The sequence below is a fragment of the Rissa tridactyla genome, chromosome 9 (genome assembly GCF_028500815.1).
Source record: "Rissa tridactyla isolate bRisTri1 chromosome 9, bRisTri1.patW.cur.20221130, whole genome shotgun sequence".
In the NCBI taxonomy this organism is placed as follows: domain Eukaryota; kingdom Metazoa; phylum Chordata; class Aves; order Charadriiformes; family Laridae; genus Rissa; species Rissa tridactyla.
In genome coordinates, this window is record NC_071474.1 from 15761665 (window position 1) to 15782309 (window position 20645).

The following is a 20645-nucleotide window of genomic DNA, read 5'->3' on the forward strand; positions in this document are numbered from 1 at the left end:
TAATGATTAATAGAAAATGTAGCATTTGTAATTACATGAAACTTTTGTTCAATAATATAGCTCTAATGTTAGCATAAACCTGGTCATTTTAACTTGCAGACTGTGCCCTTCAAAGAAATAGTCCATTTTTCAGCTTTACATTCTGCTACTTCAGCTTCCCTTGAAGAATGCATGTAAAAAAGTTCAATGACCTTAGCTTCCATAGGAACAATGACATGAACTCGTCTACCTATTAAAACAGCTTACCGAAGTTTTTTGCAGCATTTGGAAGTAAAATTATACCATCAAAATAACAGATGTTACAGAAGTAAAGCACCAACTATTAGTCATTGTGCATCCCTAAAGGGAATTAACACTCGCATCTACTGATATCACCATCAATCCAGATGGCAAATTGTAAAATGCTTTATGCTGCCCTTTCTAACCCCAAGTCCTACAACTGCTCTCATTAAAATTCTACACCACTAAAATTTGTACTCTAATCTGTAAAAAGTTTAAGTTATGGTCATAGATGCCTAATCAAAATTAATTCAATTTCTGTTCAGTCACCCAATATTATCAGTTTTCAGTAAAAAAAAAAAGCTTCTATTCCAGAAAGACAGATTTTTAATGCATAAGACTAAGTGCTATGGGCTGTAAGTGATTAACAAACAATTAAGGAAGTGAATTCAAATACCTTATGTTATTTTTAAGAACTTTCAGACAACTGAAGCACTTAAATGTCGTATGAGTCTTCTGTTCCTGTTGTACCTGCTGGGTGTCACCTTCATGTTTGCCATAATAAAAGTCATTAACTAACATAATCAATTTTCCTTTCTCGGATTCAGCAGTCTTGCTTGTGCTCGAACATTCTGTTTTGGCCATTCCCGGGAAAAAGTCATTTACCAGATCTGGGCAACAATACTGGATGGAAAGGGGTAGGAGAAGAGACAGAGACAAAAGGATCAGTCCCTCTTACCAAACTGCGTCAATGACAACAGCATTTTAAAAACTGAAGCCACTCACTAACTAGAGTGAGACGCAAAGCTCAACTCTCTGACACGCTGACTTTGTTCATATTCACATATGGATTTTGAACAGTAACTGATCTTCAGGTAGTGTTTAGGTAATAAAAGACTACATATTAAAAAAGCTGAAAAGGCATTACTCTCATAGGTTCAAGTAAGATAAATTTAGGCTTGAAATCAGAATACCTGATTTCAAGTATTGAAGTTGCCTTCAACTTCAGAAGTGTTGCCTTACTCATTAGAAAGAAGTCTACCTCATTTAAATTTAATAACAAGAAAGACAAAAGCAGCTTTTATGCAAGTATTTTGCTGACTAGACAAGTTTATTGAGAACTTAATGGAAAGTTTTATGTTTTATTTCTTTGGGGAGGACTTATGTTGAAACCTGCAAAAGTTCTTTCCAGCATTACTGAAAAATTCAGAAATTCTAAGTCACACAACACACATTATGCAAGCTTCTTTATGTCAAAGTGTACGCAATGAATGCTTAACCCAACAGCTATAATATGAAACTTAGCGCTTATAAACTATGAAGTACTTCATACAGAAGATGCTATGAAGTTTCCAACAGTGAACAAAATTAGCATGTTTCAGAGGACAGCTCTTTCTCCTGCTGAATAATGGTTCTTATAGCGCAGGACTACTTTCTATGAGCCTACTAGTAAGGAGTTCATTTCCTACCTTGTACGTGTAACTCGGTATATTTATACCATATAGTTTAAATAAAAATTTAATTAACTGAGTAGACCCACTTCTTCAATGGTTCTTTCATTTGGTTGATGTACTCAGTGCAAAAGCCCACATAAGTTTGTTATAACGTTTACCAGCCCCAAAACATTTTACCTTCATATGATTTTTTAGAGGATCCATAAGATTGAAATGAATATTGCACTTCGGACAAGCTCGTGGAAAAGGTCCTCCATTTTTAATGGTGCTTGATGCAGCATTTGTACCTGTAAAATTTAAAATATGCAGAATAAGCAGAATACTTGATTTATTGTTATTTATTATTCTAGCAATATACACTATTTTAAATGAGAACTATTACAATTGATGTAGCCGTGGTAACCATAAGCAAGGTTTTTTTACAACCATCTTTTAACTACCCTTCCTTTTTTCCAAACTGAGTTTGAGTTTGTTCTGCTTGATATAGACGTATAAACAACTTTTACAAAATCTTAGCAACGAATGAGGAAAAAATGGGAGAGGGTGAAGGTAGCATGATAAAGACAAAGCATTAATTCTGTGCACCACCACACCCCCCCCCACCACTTGGATGGGACAGATTTTTTTATGTTTTTGATTTAAGAATGCAGTTCTCAAATGAACATGTAAAATGTGTTTTATGCCATAACCCAATCGTGACCACAATAGGGTTCAGATAACTGGGTTTGGAAAGGAATTTCCCCAACTGGCTCTCAGTGATGAGAATATTTCTCTCTGGACAGTTGATGGAACCTAGGCCTATTCAGATGCATCATTCCTGTTGAGCAAAAGTGTCTTTGGAGAACCTGGAGAATAAATCCTCTTAATAATTACTCCCAGTAGTGAAAAGAAATAGTATTTCTCTTATCAATGTAAGATGATTAATACCTTTTGAGAAAAAAAAGAAAAAAAAAAAAGCAGCTTTGCATTAGCTTAAACTTTAATGAATAAATCCAGGCTTCCAGTTTTCTCCAAACTGCCAAAAAAACTCAGAGCAAGAGCTACTTTTCCACGTGAAGTTCTCTTGCATTCTCAAGTCATTCACAGATCCGGAGGACTCCATGCTGAATAAGTAGCTTGGAAGAAGGGGTTAAACACAGGAAGAGTTTTAAGTAACATCTCAACTGTAGAGTCAACAGTCAACTGTGCCCTGCCACAGCTATGAAAAAAATGTAATAAAAATAAACACACAAATAGATCCACCTTAGAACAAGGGAATGAGTAAGTGTATGAGTGAAGAGATAACCATGCATCAGCATTACACTTTTTCACAAAAATAGTCTTGCATAGACCATGAGGTAGTCATGGATCAAATAGTATTTTTCCTTGAAGATAACAGCATTGCTAAGAATCATGATTAAGTAGAAAGTCCTTCACATGAGTGGATGGCCATGCAAGAGAGATACTACAAAACAGTGCTGCAAGTCTTCACTATTAAGGTTTGTAAAACATTTTGACACATCACAGCGAAGTGCAAGCTGAGCTGGAAGAAAACAGGTTCTGCAGCAAGATCTAGTGTTCTGCAGTGCTTCAGTGCTGGATTCTGTGAGATTAGAAATCATTATGCTAGCATGGGACAGCTTAGAGACAAACTCATAAAAATAAGGTTCTCGGTGAATATGGTCGATTCCTTTGTTACTGCATTTAGTAAGATCCTCCAGTTATCTTTTGTATATTATAGGCTACAGCACAGTATCTTTTACACAATAGAGGGTGGAGGAAAATGTTTTGCTGCAATATTCCATGTTATAGCCACTTCCTTCCAGTTGCTGGGGAAGAGTCTGACAGCAAACCAGCTGTAAACAAGACATGCAAAACCCCCAAATAGGAAATGATTCCAAACCACAGAATCACACTGTAGGTAGCTCCTCATTTCAACATTATACAGAGACTATGTGGTTGGAAATATCTCAAAGTCAAGAACAAATCCTCGTCTATTACAATCAGATGGAAAGCACCTTTTGGCTCAGGAGGAAAATGCACCTAATTATTAATACACTGAAACAGCTAGACTACCTCTTTTTCTTGTAGGGAGGGAAAGGTCTTTCAAATAACATCTGCTCGTTGAAACTTAGATCCCCCTCTTCCTTTCCCACTACTGTTTCAAACTGTATCAAAAACACTGCTGCAAAAGAAAGGGGGGAAACTACAAATCACACTTCGCAATAGTTACTCAAAGTACTGACTCACAGAATAATTTAGGCTGGACCTGTGGAGGTTTTTTTGTGCAACCTCCCACTCAAAGTAAGTCCAACCTTATCACGATGCTCAGAGCCGTGTCCAGTCAACTTCCGAATATCTCCAAGGATGGAGATTCCCCAACCTGAGTCCTTGCTGCCTTGCCTGACGTTCCTACAATTTTTTTTTTCTTCGTTTTATCTAATCAGAATTAATCGATAAATTCACCAGTCACAGCATTCTTTCAATCTTGATTTTCTGTTTGGTGGTTTCTTAAAGTTTCAACTCTCTATTCAGTTCTTTGACATAGAAAATCTGAACTAACAGCATGAGGTTAGGGGCATTTATTTTCATCATCTGTCTTCACAGCCACTCAACAACTTAACTAATCATTGCTTTACAGAATTCAAACATACCTACTAAACAATAAACGTCTAAAATTTGAATATGTAATAACCTAGGGTGTATTAATTTGTAACGGGATATAAATCCTTGCATAAAAGTTTTTTCTTACTTGAAGGCATAAGAACAGAGTTTACTTATTTCCAGTGCCCTAATAGCATTAATAATACCAATCAACTGAAACATGACAAGAGCACTAGCTTTTTCCATGAAACAGATGCATGGATTGACAGCTAGACCACCTGATCTACCCCACCTTACGAAGACACATTTTGTGATGGCATTACTGTTGGAGAGCTAACAGCAGGTCAAACATGTGAATTGCTTCCAGCACCACCCTCATTAAGCCTCGCCTTTTTTGGAGTTACACTGTTGCCTTCAGAAGTAGCAGGACACTTAGATACAAAACCACTTTCATTCCTTCCCACAGTGGTTTAAATTAAAAACACGCAGGTTTTTTCCATCGTATACTACCAACACATTACTGATGCCTATACTTTAACAGATGGACAAGTCCACATAATGCAGTTAAGATCTCCCTAAAATAATAAGCCATACAGAAGTTAAGAAAACAATATCCAACTCAGACTGAATATTCTAAGGCCAGTGGAGAAAGAAAGGGTAAATGCAAAGAGATAAAGCCCCATCTCTGAAACCCAGTAAATCATACTTTGACCACCTGAATTTATCTGGCCTGCTTTCCACATCTTGACCCACACTAATCTGAGACAACGCGAGTTTACCGTAATAAAGTTAAACTAAGCAGCTGGTTTCTGCAATGCCCACTATTTGGAACAACCTCTGCCCTTCTGATGAAAAACATCTCTCTGTTTTTCTGGTGCTCGTTTAGTTTGCTATTTAACTCTGCAAAACATTTGAAACTTCAGTTTGTATGCAAAACAAAAAGTGTTGTAACTTCTAATGTCCAATCACAGCACACCTATCTGCTCTCTTCTGAAAGACAGATGAAAGAAATTTATACTGTTTGCAGTATTCTTCTAAAAAAAGAAAATCACTAAAAAATAACTCAGACGTTCAGAGGTTTGGTGCCTGGTTAACATACCCATCAATACTTGGCTCTATCTCATCCTGAAACCCACTTCTCTGTCACTGTAAGATTACCCTCAACGATGTAATCTCAATACAGCGATCAGTCCTCATGTAGACCTGAAAGAGCAGAGCTACATACCAAGAAGCATGAAATGCCAGCACAGGCTTTGTAAAGCTATCACAATCACACAGTGCAAACAGCCTTAAGACTACAATAAACTAGCATGAGGACTGGACTTCAGTTCTAGACACAATGATATGAACTAAGGACATTCTTGTATATTCCCCTCCCCATCAACGGTCTAGCTGCTCCAATGATTTCTTTGTGTGATAAAAAAAACTGAGTTAGGATCTTTAAAAGTCTTTTCAACAAGCAGAGATAACTTGTGTCACGTAAAATTATTCAAGCTTCTTCCAAGAACACAAAACAACTCCCTCCCACCCCCAAGTTCTGTTTACTCAGTGGTAACTATCTACACCTGGCAAACAGCCTGGAGAATCTCCCCATTCAATCCACAGAGGCAAAGAATTCCAGCAGGGAATGCTGATATTTAAGCATCTTGGAGAATTTACCACACTGTGCCTCATATACAGGAAAACAAAATTCAGCTGTTATATACATATTTAATCATTCTAACGTTCTCCTTTGTAGGACACCTTTTGTTCTTTCCGACATAAATGAACATATTAAGCTAAAATGACTCACTCTATGCATTGTTTGCCTAAGGTAATTAACACATTCACAAAACAAACAGGTTATTCATTACATACTACTACTTCCTAGGGTTTTTTAATTTACTTGTACTTGCACTACTAGGTATATGGGCTGGTTACATTGACATATGTGTGTTGATCTGCAAAGGCTTCCGTAGAGCTGGTAGGACTTTAGCATTCTTTTATACCACTGAGGCTCTTTGAGCATCAAGCCATCAACCTACAGCAGGAACTGCTGCTATATAGGTAATTATGGGTAGTTGTGTAAGAAGGGCCAGGGAAAAGATAGAAGGTCTGGCTTATTTTAAAAGAATCTTCAGTAAAGTATTTTATTTTACTTTAGAAATCCTGATTTGGAAAAGAAGACTATTTTTACATGTTAACAAAATTGGTAATAATTTCAATTAGAAATGCTTGACATATCTGTGGCAAAAAATGGAAGACTATTTCATATATTTATAAAGGTGAGCATTCTTAATTCAGTTTATACAACTCTGTACATTATTGTGTACAGTATCCAAAATGATTGCAAGAAGGAGCAAAGTATACTGGATGCAGTATCACCTTAACGACAGCTTTCTGAACACACATTACAATACTACTGTAAAATCCTTAACACTGTTATGTGCATTGTGCTTGCTGGGTCTAATTTTATAAATGATGGCAAATAACAATAGAAATGTTGACCAAGAATAAAAGCATCAAATGTACTGTGGTAACAGTCAGATCAAATTAACAGACTACGGACATGAAAGCCAAATTATTTCAGGCCTCTGGTGCACTGTCACTCACCAACATCCCCCATCAATCTAGTCCTATGAATGCACATATACAGTCCAGTCAACTTGTAAATACCACAGAACAGTTCTTCTATTGGTTATGGCATTTTCTGGTTCCTCCAAGTGGGTAAAGTTTGTGGGAGAACAATCCCAAAATATTCTCAGAAAGAAAACTACAGTTCTACATACATCCCCAGTGCCCACCCAACCTGCAGCTAAGAGCTGCCAATGCTGTTTAACTTAACACCATCAACTATCTAGCAACATAAGAAAATGGTTGGTTAGAGTCCCTTAGCAACTTGTCATTTCCCTGCTTATACCTCAGAAATAAATATTTATGCAATATTGAGCTAAAAAAATGTCCTTAACCATCCACATACAGTAGTTAAATTGTCCTGCAGAGTACCACAGGCCAGTTCCCAAAAGGATTCTGCTGTTAAATAACATATTCCAGAATGGCTTGTGCCCACTGTGCTACACAGGCTTGGAGGAAGCATAGCACCAACACAAGCAAGTAGGCATCGGCACATATGAACAACATGAACGTAAGCACATTATGTGACCTCACCATGCAAGAAAAAACACAAAATAAGCAGACAGTTCCTTTTTGTGAAGTGAAACGTATCTTAAATTTGCCTTCTGTGTCATAAAGATACTTGTGTTTCAACCCACAACTGTGTACCATTTAATTTCTAAATCCTATTGCCATCTTACAGAAATAAACAGACTAAGCATGGTATATTTAAGACCCTTTGAATTACTATCCTTGATGCTTTTAAGTATTTCATTTTTCTGGAAAAGAGACTAATAAAAGTAATTTTTAAATATGCAAGCAGGTCTCCAAATTAAAAAAAAAAAACAAACAAAAAAACCAAACCAAACAACACAAATCCATAAACAATTAAACTTAAATACCTGTTCTCTGGAGAACAAGGGCTGGAATACTGAACCATTTGCAAGAAATAAAACCTTTGCTTACTTTGCAAAAAGCTATTTAACCCAGTAAGATAAGAATGAGATCGCAGAATAGTTGGACACATGCAAGGAAATACACTACCAACCCTTCATCGATAAGTATCTGGAGTGAGTGCCTAAACTAGAGATGCAAAATCATCACATCAAGCAGAATAAACTAGCAATTGTTCTGTTCCACATAACTTAATATGACCGGTTAGGCCATATTTGTTACCTCATGGAAGAATCAGAAATGATTGCCATCTGTAACTTATAAACTGAATAACAGGACTCTGATCAGTTATCACAGAGGCGCAACCCTTTGCAAAAGAGAAGGGAAGTCCCAAGTTATAGCCTGTTTAAGATTGAATACACTGCATGCCACAAATCTACTTCAGCTGATGTTAAACAAAAAGGCATTTTTTTGTTTGTTTTTAGTAGGTTAAATAATTTCAGCTAGAACACAATTTAGCTAGTTTAAAAAAAAAAAGTAGTTGTCAAACTATGTATTCTTTCTCTTCCCCTCCTTTTCGGACAGGATCCTTTTTATCCCATCTATTCCTATATATAGCAGCCAGGAAACCAAGATCATCACCACAGGGAATCCACTCAGCAGACTCAGGCAGTTCTTCTGGTACTGCTCACAGCCTCACTAACAGCCATTCCTAGTCATGCCAGTCAAAGCGCGCTGATATACTGAAAACGAGCCTTCATTGGTCAAAAAAATTACAGTGGATCTTGCAATATTTTTTCCATCTAAATGAGCATTATAAGACAACAGCAGTTGATATTACAGTCGGTCTAATGTGCTGAAAAGCAAAGTCTGACAACACAAGGCTCCAAAGTTTATTTCATTAAACATTATACAGTGTTATGTACAGAGGGAAGAAAAAAGTAGCTATACTATGTTCTAGAAAGTCTACTTAAAGTTATAACCCAAAGATCTGCACTACAGTTAAGTGACATTAGGCTGTTTCTTTCTCTTACCAACTACTACAGTTATACCCACCTGTTACATTCACTGCTGGCCCAGTCTGGTACTGTGGAACTCCCGAGTTCTGTCTCACACCAAACAGTATACCAGATGTATTATCTGGTGCAGCTGGTGGAGAATCCATAATATAATCCTAGTAAGATATTTTCAAGAGGGAAAAGAAATTCGAGGTTTAAATTTTTTTTTCTTACAGGCTTCAAAGGGTTTATTTTAAAAACAAGTGACTGCTTAAAAGTACTCCTAAGTCCTCAGCTGTAATTCAAGTTCATTACCATCTCCCCAAAATACTTTCTTTTGACATTTTAATAAGTTTGCAACTCTTTCAGTGGTTGTTAATTTATTCATAGCTGTGCGTCAGAATAGTAAGAACAACCATAAGACCTGGGAAACTCCATTTTATGAAATGTTACTGAACCTGTTTGAATGGCTAATTGTAACTGCTTTTGTTCAAGTCTGATGATGTTTCAATTTCTACTTGACTTGTTTTTCAAAAATTAATACTTTCTTCCTTCAACCCAAACTCAGGCATTTGCCTGTTACTCTTGCATAACAGGTAGCTGCATCTTAAAAGATCAGGAAACAGAACTCAAAAGTAGCACAAATGTGCAGCAAGCAGAAGCTTCTCAAAGCAAGATGATACTAAATAAATAAAATTCTACTAAGTGGTCAAGCTTTAATGAAAATAAAGTGTATCTATAGCATGCTGATTGGGAATGGCACTCAAATTCACGATATCGCTAAGGGTTTTTTCTTTTATGTAGAGTAATTTCGTAAGGACTTCTGGAAATAATATAATCAAACCCTCTTTTCAAAGCACAGCTACCCTAAGAGTTGGTTCGTGTTTCTTAGCACCTTGTTACATTAGGTATCTTCTTACCATTCAGTTTAAAAGGTTTGCCCTTAAGTACTACATATAACCTAACAAATTAAATAGTCCACATTTCTTGGCTGTGAAAACTGTTAAAACTAAATAACTTCACTGATCACTCAACAGGCAAAATTCAGAGGGAAAAGAAACGTGAAATTTAGTTCTCTTTACAGATATTAAAGGTTTGGGAGGTGAGGCAGAAGAAACACACTTTCCAAGATTCATCAACACTGCTCACATCTTAATAGGCCATTCATCCTAACGCAAACAATCAGGAACACGAAATATTTTCAGCAATGGCAATAAGGAGTTAAGTAAAACCTTATAATAGAGTTAGGTTTAATTTCAAAAGTAAGGTATGAACAGCAAAATATTGGCACTTGATTTTTCTACCCTGAAATAATTCAATTAGTTATACTTCATCAACCTGTACTGTGAAACAAAAAACTTGACAGAAGTAGCTCCATTTTCCTAAAAAAAAAAAAAAATAAAAAATTAACCCAATACACATGCACTGATGACAGCCTATGTATCCATGAGACGAAGGCCAAAATACATTTTGCTGTAAGATCAATCTCACAAAATGCTTCCCATTCACAGTTGTGCTAATTATTTGAAAACATCCCTGTGGAAATTACCAAATCTTTAACTACCACCATGTTGACTAAATTTGATGGAAAAAAGTCTAAAGAAGTGCACAAATACATCTACAGGTGTGATGATCTATTTTAGGACTCCTAAGTACCAGAAAAGATTTGAACAAAAAAGGAAGATGCATCTCACCATCCTGTCTTTTTGTTGTACATCTCTTAAATGAAGACCCTGCAGGACCTTAATGATAATCAAGAGCCACGATGGTTTCAGACTAGCCAGTAAAATTACAAGCAAAGCAGCTTAGCCTGCAAACAACACATCAAGTACAACTGATGCTCGGGTGGTAAGCCTCTGGAAGGCTCCTAGTGTGAAGGACTATGCACACCACGTCCTTTTGAAATACAACCAATAAAATAGCCACACACAAAATCTGCTTCTCTCACTACTCCGTGGTTTGTTTGGTTTTAAGTGCTGCTAACATTTTAACTGTCTTCAAAATAATCGCCATGGTATTTTGATGGCATATGTACATCTCCCTAGTATATACTAAACATCTGGCGAGTAAGAAAGTAAAAAACATGAAAATTCAAAGTCTCATAATTTTCAAAATGCCCTTTTCTGTTTACACTTATTCCTTTCATGCAATTTGGCTCTGCCATTTTACATACAGAAAAAAACACAGCATCTTCCCATGCTTTAGAAAGCAAAAACATTTGAAAGAAAAAAAAAACAAAACAGCTTTATGACATCAATAAAAAAACCCCATCAAATTAACATGCACTTGTGCTCTTACATGCAGAAAGGCAAAACCCAACACCTTTATAAATTAAATTCCTAGGGCTCAAGTGAAAAAAAAAAAAAATCCACCACCACTCTAGTTTTTCAAGACACGAGCAAAAATATTGGGTTCATCCTGTGCATCCTACATTTCCTAACTGTGGAAACCAATGTGATAATTGGTAACCAAATCCACACAGAAGAAGTACAATGCATGGTATTGGACTTTTGCTCTCCCAAAATTAACTAGGAACAATTGGAACCTGAATCATACTCAGAATAAGGAAAGTACTTATTAAGTAGGGGGAAGATAAGGACAGAATTGGCTGGGGCTTAACAGAGAGCATTCTGAGCACTGAACTATAGAAGATCTTTACCGCTAAGAACAAATTTTTCACAAAGAGGATAGCCCTATGGTATCATATACAAGAGCAATAGCTGTGACTGAATTAGAATTGCTGTAAACAGTTCAACTGAAGCCAAATTCAACTCAATTTTTGTAACTGCATTAACATAGTGCAGTAACAAGAACACAAAAAACTTTTACAGGAAGTCAGTGAATCAAGCCTGTGATTGAAAAAGGGTATTTCAATGATAAAACTGGAATAGCAAACATTGACAACAGGTAAGTTATACACCTACATGTCACAAAATTGAGGAAATGTGTGTTTCAACACAGTTGATCAAAAGCAATCAGTTCCCACAGAAAAATCTTTGACATCCTGAGATTAAAAAATATTGCACCATATTAAAAATGCACAGGCACTCTGAAGGACATTCAGCTAAAGTGGGGTCCTGCCAGTGTCTAGTCACACCTCACGGTCATCTTCACATTGCAGTATTTTAATTTCAAAGGTAAGTTTCAACATCTGTAAGCTGAAGATCCAAATGTCAAATACTTCGCAGAAAAACTTACTTGAAGCCCTTGCCCCTTAGGAATAATTAAGTTGGGAAGAAACAGAAAATGTGTGAACAAAAATGTCACAGAAAGCCCAAGGCAGAAAATCATCAATATAAAAAAATGTCCTCAAGTGAAATAAATACTAGATAAGGGGTGGGTGTGTGTGTGGAATTCCAAAAAACCTAAGGAGCTCTTGAATGAAGACAATTCAAACCGAGGACATGAACCAAAATACAGGTAGTACACATACGACACTAAAAACAGCAAATGACATAACATGGCACTGATATTAAGTGATATTAAGAATCACAGAACTTTGCCCAAGAAGCTGAAATACAGTACCACAGTAAAAGAAAGCACACCAAACAGGCCTCTTTCCCCATAAAAAACAGTGGAATATCTATGCATTGCATGTTCCAGAACAGGATGCATTACTTTCTAAAGCATGTCGGTCTAACTTGGAATAGACAGAACTGACTAATACATGGTTAGAGATCCTTTTCCATGCTGTATACCTTGAAAGTCACATTTCAGGCTGCAGCTTCTTCAAATAGGTGTTTCTCTACTCTGCCAGGGAAGAAGAACAACCTGCAGATTTTGGCAAAGACTTTAAACTTAACTAAAGTCTCATCTGTGACACCCTTGTTGAAAGTAAACTAGAAAGAACTCAGAAAAGGAAGTGCTGTGTGCATGATATCTTTAAAGCAAATCACTGTCTTGGGGAATTACATCCAGCTTACATACACCTTTTGGAGAAGTTCAGCTTTCCTACCTAGGTCTGTTTGCTCTAAGGTTTTCTAATAAAATCAACGTAGAGGGAGCTTTGTTGATTAAAACAAAAACACGACCATATACAGGTGAGAGAAGTAAAGGAGGGGGCTTTCTTTTGCAGTTAAGATTCTGCAAGACATCCTAGTACTCCTTGAAGGATTTAATAAAGCATACTATGTCATAAGTAAACGTTTATAAAAACCAAATTCACAGACTTGAAATATGTGTATACATTATGTGAAGTAGCAGACATTTCTGTATTAAACTGTCCTGCTTGATAACGACAGATTTAAGAGGACTCCAGAGGCAATCTAGATATCCTACCAATATCTGGACTTTTGATTATATCATTTTTTAGGCCTTCTTAGATACAGTGACTGATTTAGCTAACCTGCTTCACCAGACATGCCCACAATTTCTCTCTGCAAACTATCAATCAACTGCTGAAGACTCAACATTGGAAAGTATGAGTTCTTTCCTAATGAATCTACCAGAGATTCAGTTACCCAGTTAATAGGCAATGATTCCATTGCATTGTTTCTCTTAAAATGCAACCAATCATTGGCAATGATTTAGCCACAAGTCTTAAGAACATCTATTTCTCATGTTTTAATGGCCTTACTAACTATGTTTATTCAGACTGACACCCCTGTTTAGCAAATGCAGAATACATTAGGCTGCATGATTTTTATTTACATGAAAAGACTGACAGCTGGGACAACTACAGGTGTGTATATTTGCATGGATGGTGGAGATGGCACCTACTGTCAGACCTCATTTTAACCTGACTGTAGTAGCTAATATTATAGGCACTGCACATTGTCTAAACAGTTCCAGCTACAATTATTTTCGATAAAGGTATCACATCATAGTTTAACTCATACAAACATGAAATTTTAATCTTCATTCTCTCTTTCTCACAAATGTACAACAGCTAAGGCAACAAAAACAGCATCTAACTTGACTCCCTAAAGTTACCATTCTGAGGTTCTGTGGCAATCCAGGGAGATCTACAATACATGATCTCTGTGCATAATTCCCTTGGGCTTTTCAAACAAAACAAGTATGTTGCTGAATTGTTTTGTCTACTGACCCTGCAACTTTTGGTTGCTTAAGTCCTCCTTATGATACTACTGTTTGACTACAACTGACATGTGAACCAAAACACAAAAGCACCTAAGAAGCTACAATACTAAAGAAGCAAAAATCCCAAGAGAGGCACTGTAAAAACCAGGTGCGAAAACCACAAAGTTACTTTAAACACCAAATGCAAGCTATTTAAAAATGAAATTCATTTATCAATACCAAGAATCTGTCTCTGAGCACAGAAATCCGCAATATTTAGAGAATAAGAATTTCCATAATTTCTCCACACAACTTAAAATAATCCAAACAGTACTGATTGCTCTTATGCCTAAGATTTTAATTTAATGTAATTCCACTGTTACTAAAGCTATCATCTTTGAGTCTTGCAAATCAATATTTTCAAATATATATTTTAATTCACGAGTGCAAGGTTATGGTCCTAGAATCTTTACAGTTTATATAATGCTAGTCTATAATCTAGTCCAGGTCTTCAAATTACTAGACTGAGTCAGTATGTTCCTCATTAATTTATTCAAAAGCAATTGCATCTGAGTATTTTACAGTTTAAGGGAATAAAAATTTACCTGATTGAGTATTACAGGCTGTGCTGTTACAGTAGTCACTGGCCTGGATACAGGTTGAGCCACTACAGGAACCGTGATATTTCTTGATACAGGCTGTGTTGTCACTGGAATGCTAACAGGCTGTGATATTCCAGAACTTGACCCAGGCATCTGCTGTGTTGATAAACATCCAGCCACTGGTCTCTGCAGCGTTTGTGAAGCTCCTGAAACATTCACTGGTACAGACAACGGCTGAACTGCTACAGCACTAGCTGTAGGTCTGGATACAGACTGAAAGACTGATGAAACAGGCATGGCACTGGGGCTGGAGGCAGGTGTCGCATAATGGTGACTGTCAGCCTTGAATGTAGTAACTGTACCTGTTACAAAGGATTCCAAAGTTATCTTTATATAATATTGCTGTCAGATGTTTCATAAGTGTTGTGGATTTTTTGTTTTTAATTACCATATTAGGACAATAAAGTACCTCTACTGGGTGCACCATTCTGTATCCCCCTTCGTGATGAGCTGAGGTTGACTCTGTTCAATATATCTGTCAAAAGTTACATTTATCTTAATTGCAGTTAAATTAATAGCTTAATTGCTTTTCAAATTAAAAGTAGCATTCATATCCACTAATTAAGCCAATTAGGATTTGACTTATAAATTAGAATTTTATTTCTAAAATAAATACCTGGCAAAACAAAGCGTCATTTGTACAAATTAAGGTATGTTCTACTCCTCTTAGATAAGCTACTTCACCTAAGAATATCAGTTTTTGTTTTCTTGGAGATAGATTAACACACAAATAAGAGTGCAAACAAAAAAAAAAAGAACATTTAGTAAATATTTAGCTTCGCTGATTATAATGCATTTATTAGCTTTTGTTTCTCATATACATAATAAGTTCCCCAAATACTAGAACCACTCTACACTAAAGGAAGCATTTTCTCTAAACCAGTAACTACACAATTTGCTTCTGTATCACAGGAAAATACAGCACTTACAAATTTGTTTTCAGGCTTCATGATCTCCATTTTCCAATGTGAAAGAAAAATCAACAGACCAGCAATCAAAGGAGTTGTGTTGGAATTGCATAACAAGAGGACTGATATTCTCACATATCCTACACAGTAGTCTATGACCAGAGTTCTAGCTCATTAGAAACATGTGGAATTTCTTAGATTTGATGTTTACTCCCTAATGCCACCAATATTCACCATTGTTTTCTTAGTCTGGGGTTTCTGATCATTCCAGAATGTTACAAAAATATTCATGAAATCAAAATATTTTTCTACCACCAGATTCTCAATTCCATTAGCATTGCTGTCAAGTTTCTTGCTCTGACATGTGAAAATATGCATATGAAATTAGATAGATCCTTCAATATCTAACCAAGAACATTTAATGTACCTTCTTAAACCAGGATCAAATTACATCAGGATCTCAAACAACAGATCTTAAGAGTATCTACACATTGTGTTTAACAACCTTAAGGCTGTTTCCACCAGCAATGGCTCATTAGTATATACTACTCAGGTTGACAAATAAATCTAATAGCAGTAGAGCTCAGATCACAGCTTTCAACCCTGTCACCTGCATTTAGATCATACTAATAAAAAAGCAGCTGCAACCAACAGATCCAAACAGGTTTGCATTTTTTAAGATATGATGACTTTTCATCCTGTAATAGTAATACTATTTTTACTTCAACACAACACTAACTATGAGCAAGGATTTAGCTGAACACATACTTTGTGTTTGTTAATAAATCTATACCTTACATTTGAATTCCAAAGAGAAATGAAACTAAAATCTTCATCTACCTACAAAAAAAAAGCTATCCTAAAAGTTACGTCTCAGAAAGCATATTCAGCTTCAGTCAGTCTGATGCGCGCACAATTCACATCCTAAAACACAAAGGCAGATTTTACTGTTTTTAGGAAGAACATTTCAGGAAGCCCATGATTTGAAATTATAAACTAGATTTACATGACTCAAGTGATTCATCATAGACTTGATGCGCCCTTTCCCCTCCCCCATCACAGTATTATTTGTCCTGTTTAGGTAAAACAACACTGAAGTGTAAGAAAGCTAACATGCAGCACAACATTTTCAAGTAGCAACAAATTACAGGTTTGTAACATTATGAAAAAGGAAGCAAGAAAAATGAGCAGTAACGGTAGAAAAAATGTGCAGTTGCAGGAAATGGTAAAGGGAACAAAGCGTGAATTACTTTTAATCTCAAACTAATCCTCCAGTACATGAGAAGAAGCACTTTATTGTACATGACACTGTGACAGCAGGTCAAAGTTGGGTTTTTAACTATTTTCTTCAAGTTTTCCACACCAGTCTGTACAAAAACTGATAACTGCATTGTCAGGAAAAGGTTAAAAAAAATTTTACTGTGTATTGTAGAAAATATACCTTTCAGAAAAATTAAACACTACACGCAAGTCTCCATTTCCCATGTAATTTTTCACCTGATCAGACAGGAATTTTCTCAGGTAAAAACTAAACAACAGTGATAAGCAAAGTTGAGTTCACTGTGTCTTGCCTATCACCAATAACAAACTGAAGCCTGACTACTGCCAGGTAGTACTACTTACAAGCCAGAGAACAACTGAGGTCATTCTTCCATAGCTGTTTTTGATAGTGAAGTAGAAGATTACAAAGAGAAAAGGTGAGGAAAGGGAAGGAAAAGAGATAAAGTAAAAAGTTATACCGTAAGTGATTTTACTGGTGTCAGGACTGAGTACGGACAGCACTAGAATAAGATACATACATTGTAAGTCTCTGTCTTTTACCAAAGTTCTTGAAGTTACTGAATGACATCAACATTACAGTTTTTACTGAACTATTTCCAACCTTTAAGACTACAAAAAAATCTTGAGACTACGACAACTGCAATGAAACTTGCCTAGTGCCTTAATAATTGTTCTATGCCATGACCTACTGCCACTGACCAGCAGCAATCCAGAGGTCTCTGGACCTTCCAGAAAACAGCAAGGGTACTTTTCAGTCCTTATGGAAGTTTGTAACAGCAGAAAACTTCTTAGAGCAATTTTAAGATATTCTTCAAATTTTCAAAAGGATATGATATTTTTAAATATTCAAAAAGATTAACCCTTAAGAGCTATTTTCAGGTGGAAGAACTTTAACATCAGCTTCAATATTCTTTTAATATTTAAAACATATTTTTTCACTTTTTAAAGCATGTGTAAGGAGAATTAGACTTACTATCCCAGTAACAAAGTAAAATAGAATTCAGATGGAAGATGAAGGTATTGTGAACCAAAATGACTGAACAGCTAATAACAGCTCCAAAGTCCATGCACCAGAGCGTGACAGCCTAGTTTCACATCGTGTCTTGAGATTCTTCACTGCAAATTATACACTTTCAGAAAATGACTATGGAAATCTTAGATGCAAGCACAGCAGACATGAGGCAGAAACTGAAAGCAGTAAATCTCACCAGGCAGTCTCATGCATTCGACAGCTAGAGAAACATCAGGTCAATTGACTAAGGTCAACTGGCTGCAAAATGGCTGCATACAGAAATCAAAAAGTTTAATTACTAAAATTAATTTAAGTAACAAAAATGTTCTCCTTTACTTACCTGACACAGCCCAAGCACGGGACAAACATGGAATCCTGACACATCTGCTGTCATCACAACCACCTAACCTCACTCCCTGCACTGCCTGCATTAGGAGAAAACTACAGAACTTGATGAAAAAAACTCTTTACTTTACAGGGGATGAATGAATGTATTAATAAAAGTCTCTTACTTAACAAAGAGGCTTCTACTATTTTCGTATTAATCACTTTTCCTGATTGTGCTTTTATTACAGACACTTAAGACAGGTATCTTGGTTTTGTCAGAATGTTGTTCACCCAGACTGTCTACCAACACATGAAACGCGGGGTGGAGAAAAAAGAGGAACTGTAACATGAAGACTTAAATTCATGCACATTACTTTAGCAGGGAGACACTTCCAAGTATCTAACTAAATATCAACTACATTAAGAGCAATTGCATGCATGGTTTCAGCATACTTGATTTTTAACCATATTGCTAAAACCTTCAAACATCCTTGTTTTGACTTCAGAGATTTCAGGTCAGAGGTAGACACAGCTGTGCATGACCTTGGTTTTAGGACAGAATTTCTTAAGAATTCTAATTTTCAGTATGACAGCAAACTACAAAACAGCTTTAAGATGTAGATTTTCTAAGGTCTCACTGTTAAAAATTCTGTATTATCAAAGTACATTTAAAGTATTACTCCTTGAAATATCTGTTTTAAATTATGAAAAATGTTATCTTACATGTACTAGCTGGCTTCGAGCTTGAAATTTCCCCAACAAAGATGGGCTCATCATCATCATCATCTTCCTCCACTTCTTTCACTCTCTTTTGCCATGGTTCTAGCTCCTCTTCTTCACATTCCATAAATAATTCTGCCATCTTGAGACTAGACAGTAAAAAACAAAGCACACATACCAAAACATTCAGTACTTTCATGGAACAAATATTTCACTGTTCAGTAAAGATTACTGCACTTCATGATAATTCCCATAGAACGGTCTTCCCTCCCCACCCCCCCACCATGTTCTATACAGGTTGAACATGATCTGATATAGATCTTCAAAGATCAACACCACATCACCTTTCTGATAATTATTTGAATTCTCATCTTTGCTATTAAACATGAGAAAAGATCAGAGATATCCTCCACATAATTTAAACTATTTTTGCACAATCCACTAGTAACTATCAGAGGAAGCCTCTGACACCACAGTGAAAGGTATCTTTGAAAAAATACTCCTCTTTCAGGTAAGTTTTTCAAAAGAAATGTGAAGACTCTACTACAAAGCATGTAATATACCTGGCACAACTGAGTTACAGCAACACTAGTTACAGCTTTACTCTCTTTGCATCTAAAAATCTCAAACCAAACCAAACAAAACCCCACCCAAACCCACAACCCCACGAATTTTGTAAGATTTTGCCAGGGCTTCCCATATAGTCACATTTTCTTTAAAACACAACAAAAACAAAACAAAATTCCCCAAAACCCACACAACAAAGAACAATCCACCCACAAAAACCCCTCAAACAAAAATCCCCACAACAATAACACAACCCCAAAACCATACCCACAACACATTACGTAGTGTTTTCATTATCAGTTAGGACTTGATAAAAGTTTTGAGTAGATCTCATTAGACTGAGTCCCTCAAGCTTGGAGACTTGGTCTTGCAGTAAGGAAAAAAAATCATGTGTGAAAACAGTAATGAAAATGTGTAGCTTTTGGAATTAACCAAATTACAATCAGCATCTCTAATCACAACTAGTTTTATTTGTTTTGTTAAAGAAAGTGTGATGACTCATGAGGTTTTCCTCTTTCTTTTCATATCCTCTAACATAATCTTGAAAGTATTTCCAAGCAAATCAGGAAGTAAGAAACTTTCCAATTTCTTTACACATGCTATACCAATAATCTAATTTGTAATAAGACCAGTAATTTCATAAAACCACAGGACTGTCACAGCAATAACCAGGATCAGGATCCCAATACAACAGTGTTTGCTTTGCCTAAGACACAGAGCTTCACAAAATTCAATGACTCAATTTTTTAGTAAATCGGAAGGGAAACAATATAGTTTCGCATGAGGAACCAAATAGTAACTCCAGTCAATGCAGGAATTCCTCGAAATTAAGGAGCAGTTAAGCACATGAAATTCAATTCATCATTGGACTGCTTTGACAAAAAGTGAATAACATCCAAGCAACAGTACCTTTCATGAAGGTCACAATTGATGTAAGAAAATTTCATGTCTTATTACCAGGCCACTGTCAACAAAAAACCATTACGAATAGGTCTCTCATTCGTGTGCTCATGCAACGCTTATCTGACAAAGCAAACTAGTTATGGAAGCTTGACTTCCCACTATTAGGCAGTGATAGTTCTCTGACAGTTTACCCCCTAAACCTGATGCCCCTAAGCCAGGGCATCAGACCAACACTAGTGTATGTGATTATGTCATTAAAGCCTATCAAACCTTATACACAAGGTGACAAAATCAAGATTCCATTCATAATCATAAACTGATATTTCTTAAACCAAATTATTTATCTTGTAAGATGAAGAGGGTGTTTATTCAACACATTTTTCTGTGCAATTTCCCATTATTTTCTCCTTTTCAAAAATATTTCAAAAGAAACATATATATTAAACATTGGGTCAAGTTTCTTTTTTGAAAGTATAATTATGCAAACTAAGAATACTCCTCATTAT

General features: G+C 36.1%; 1 protein-coding gene across 20 annotated transcripts in view; it reads right to left on the reverse strand.

Annotated features, from left to right (window-relative positions):
* ZNF280D (zinc finger protein 280D) overlaps positions 1-20645 on the reverse strand; it is a 50914-nt gene that overhangs the window by 26668 nt on the left and 3601 nt on the right. For 13 of the 20 annotated variants that reach the window (XR_008468327.1, XR_008468328.1, XR_008468330.1 and 10 more), the window contains 6 exons: positions 18673-18818; positions 14831-14896; positions 14365-14723; positions 8799-8916; positions 1851-1960; positions 677-903 (listed from right to left, as the gene is read on the reverse strand). Coding sequence is in view for 16 of the 20 variants with exons in the window: in XM_054213597.1 (XP_054069572.1) it covers positions 677-903; positions 1851-1960; positions 8799-8916; positions 14365-14723; positions 14831-14896; positions 18673-18811 (1019 nt within the window). In the remaining 4 variants the exon portion in view is untranslated. The other 7 variants (XM_054213606.1, XM_054213607.1, XM_054213603.1 and 4 more) reach the window with 7 other exon arrangements.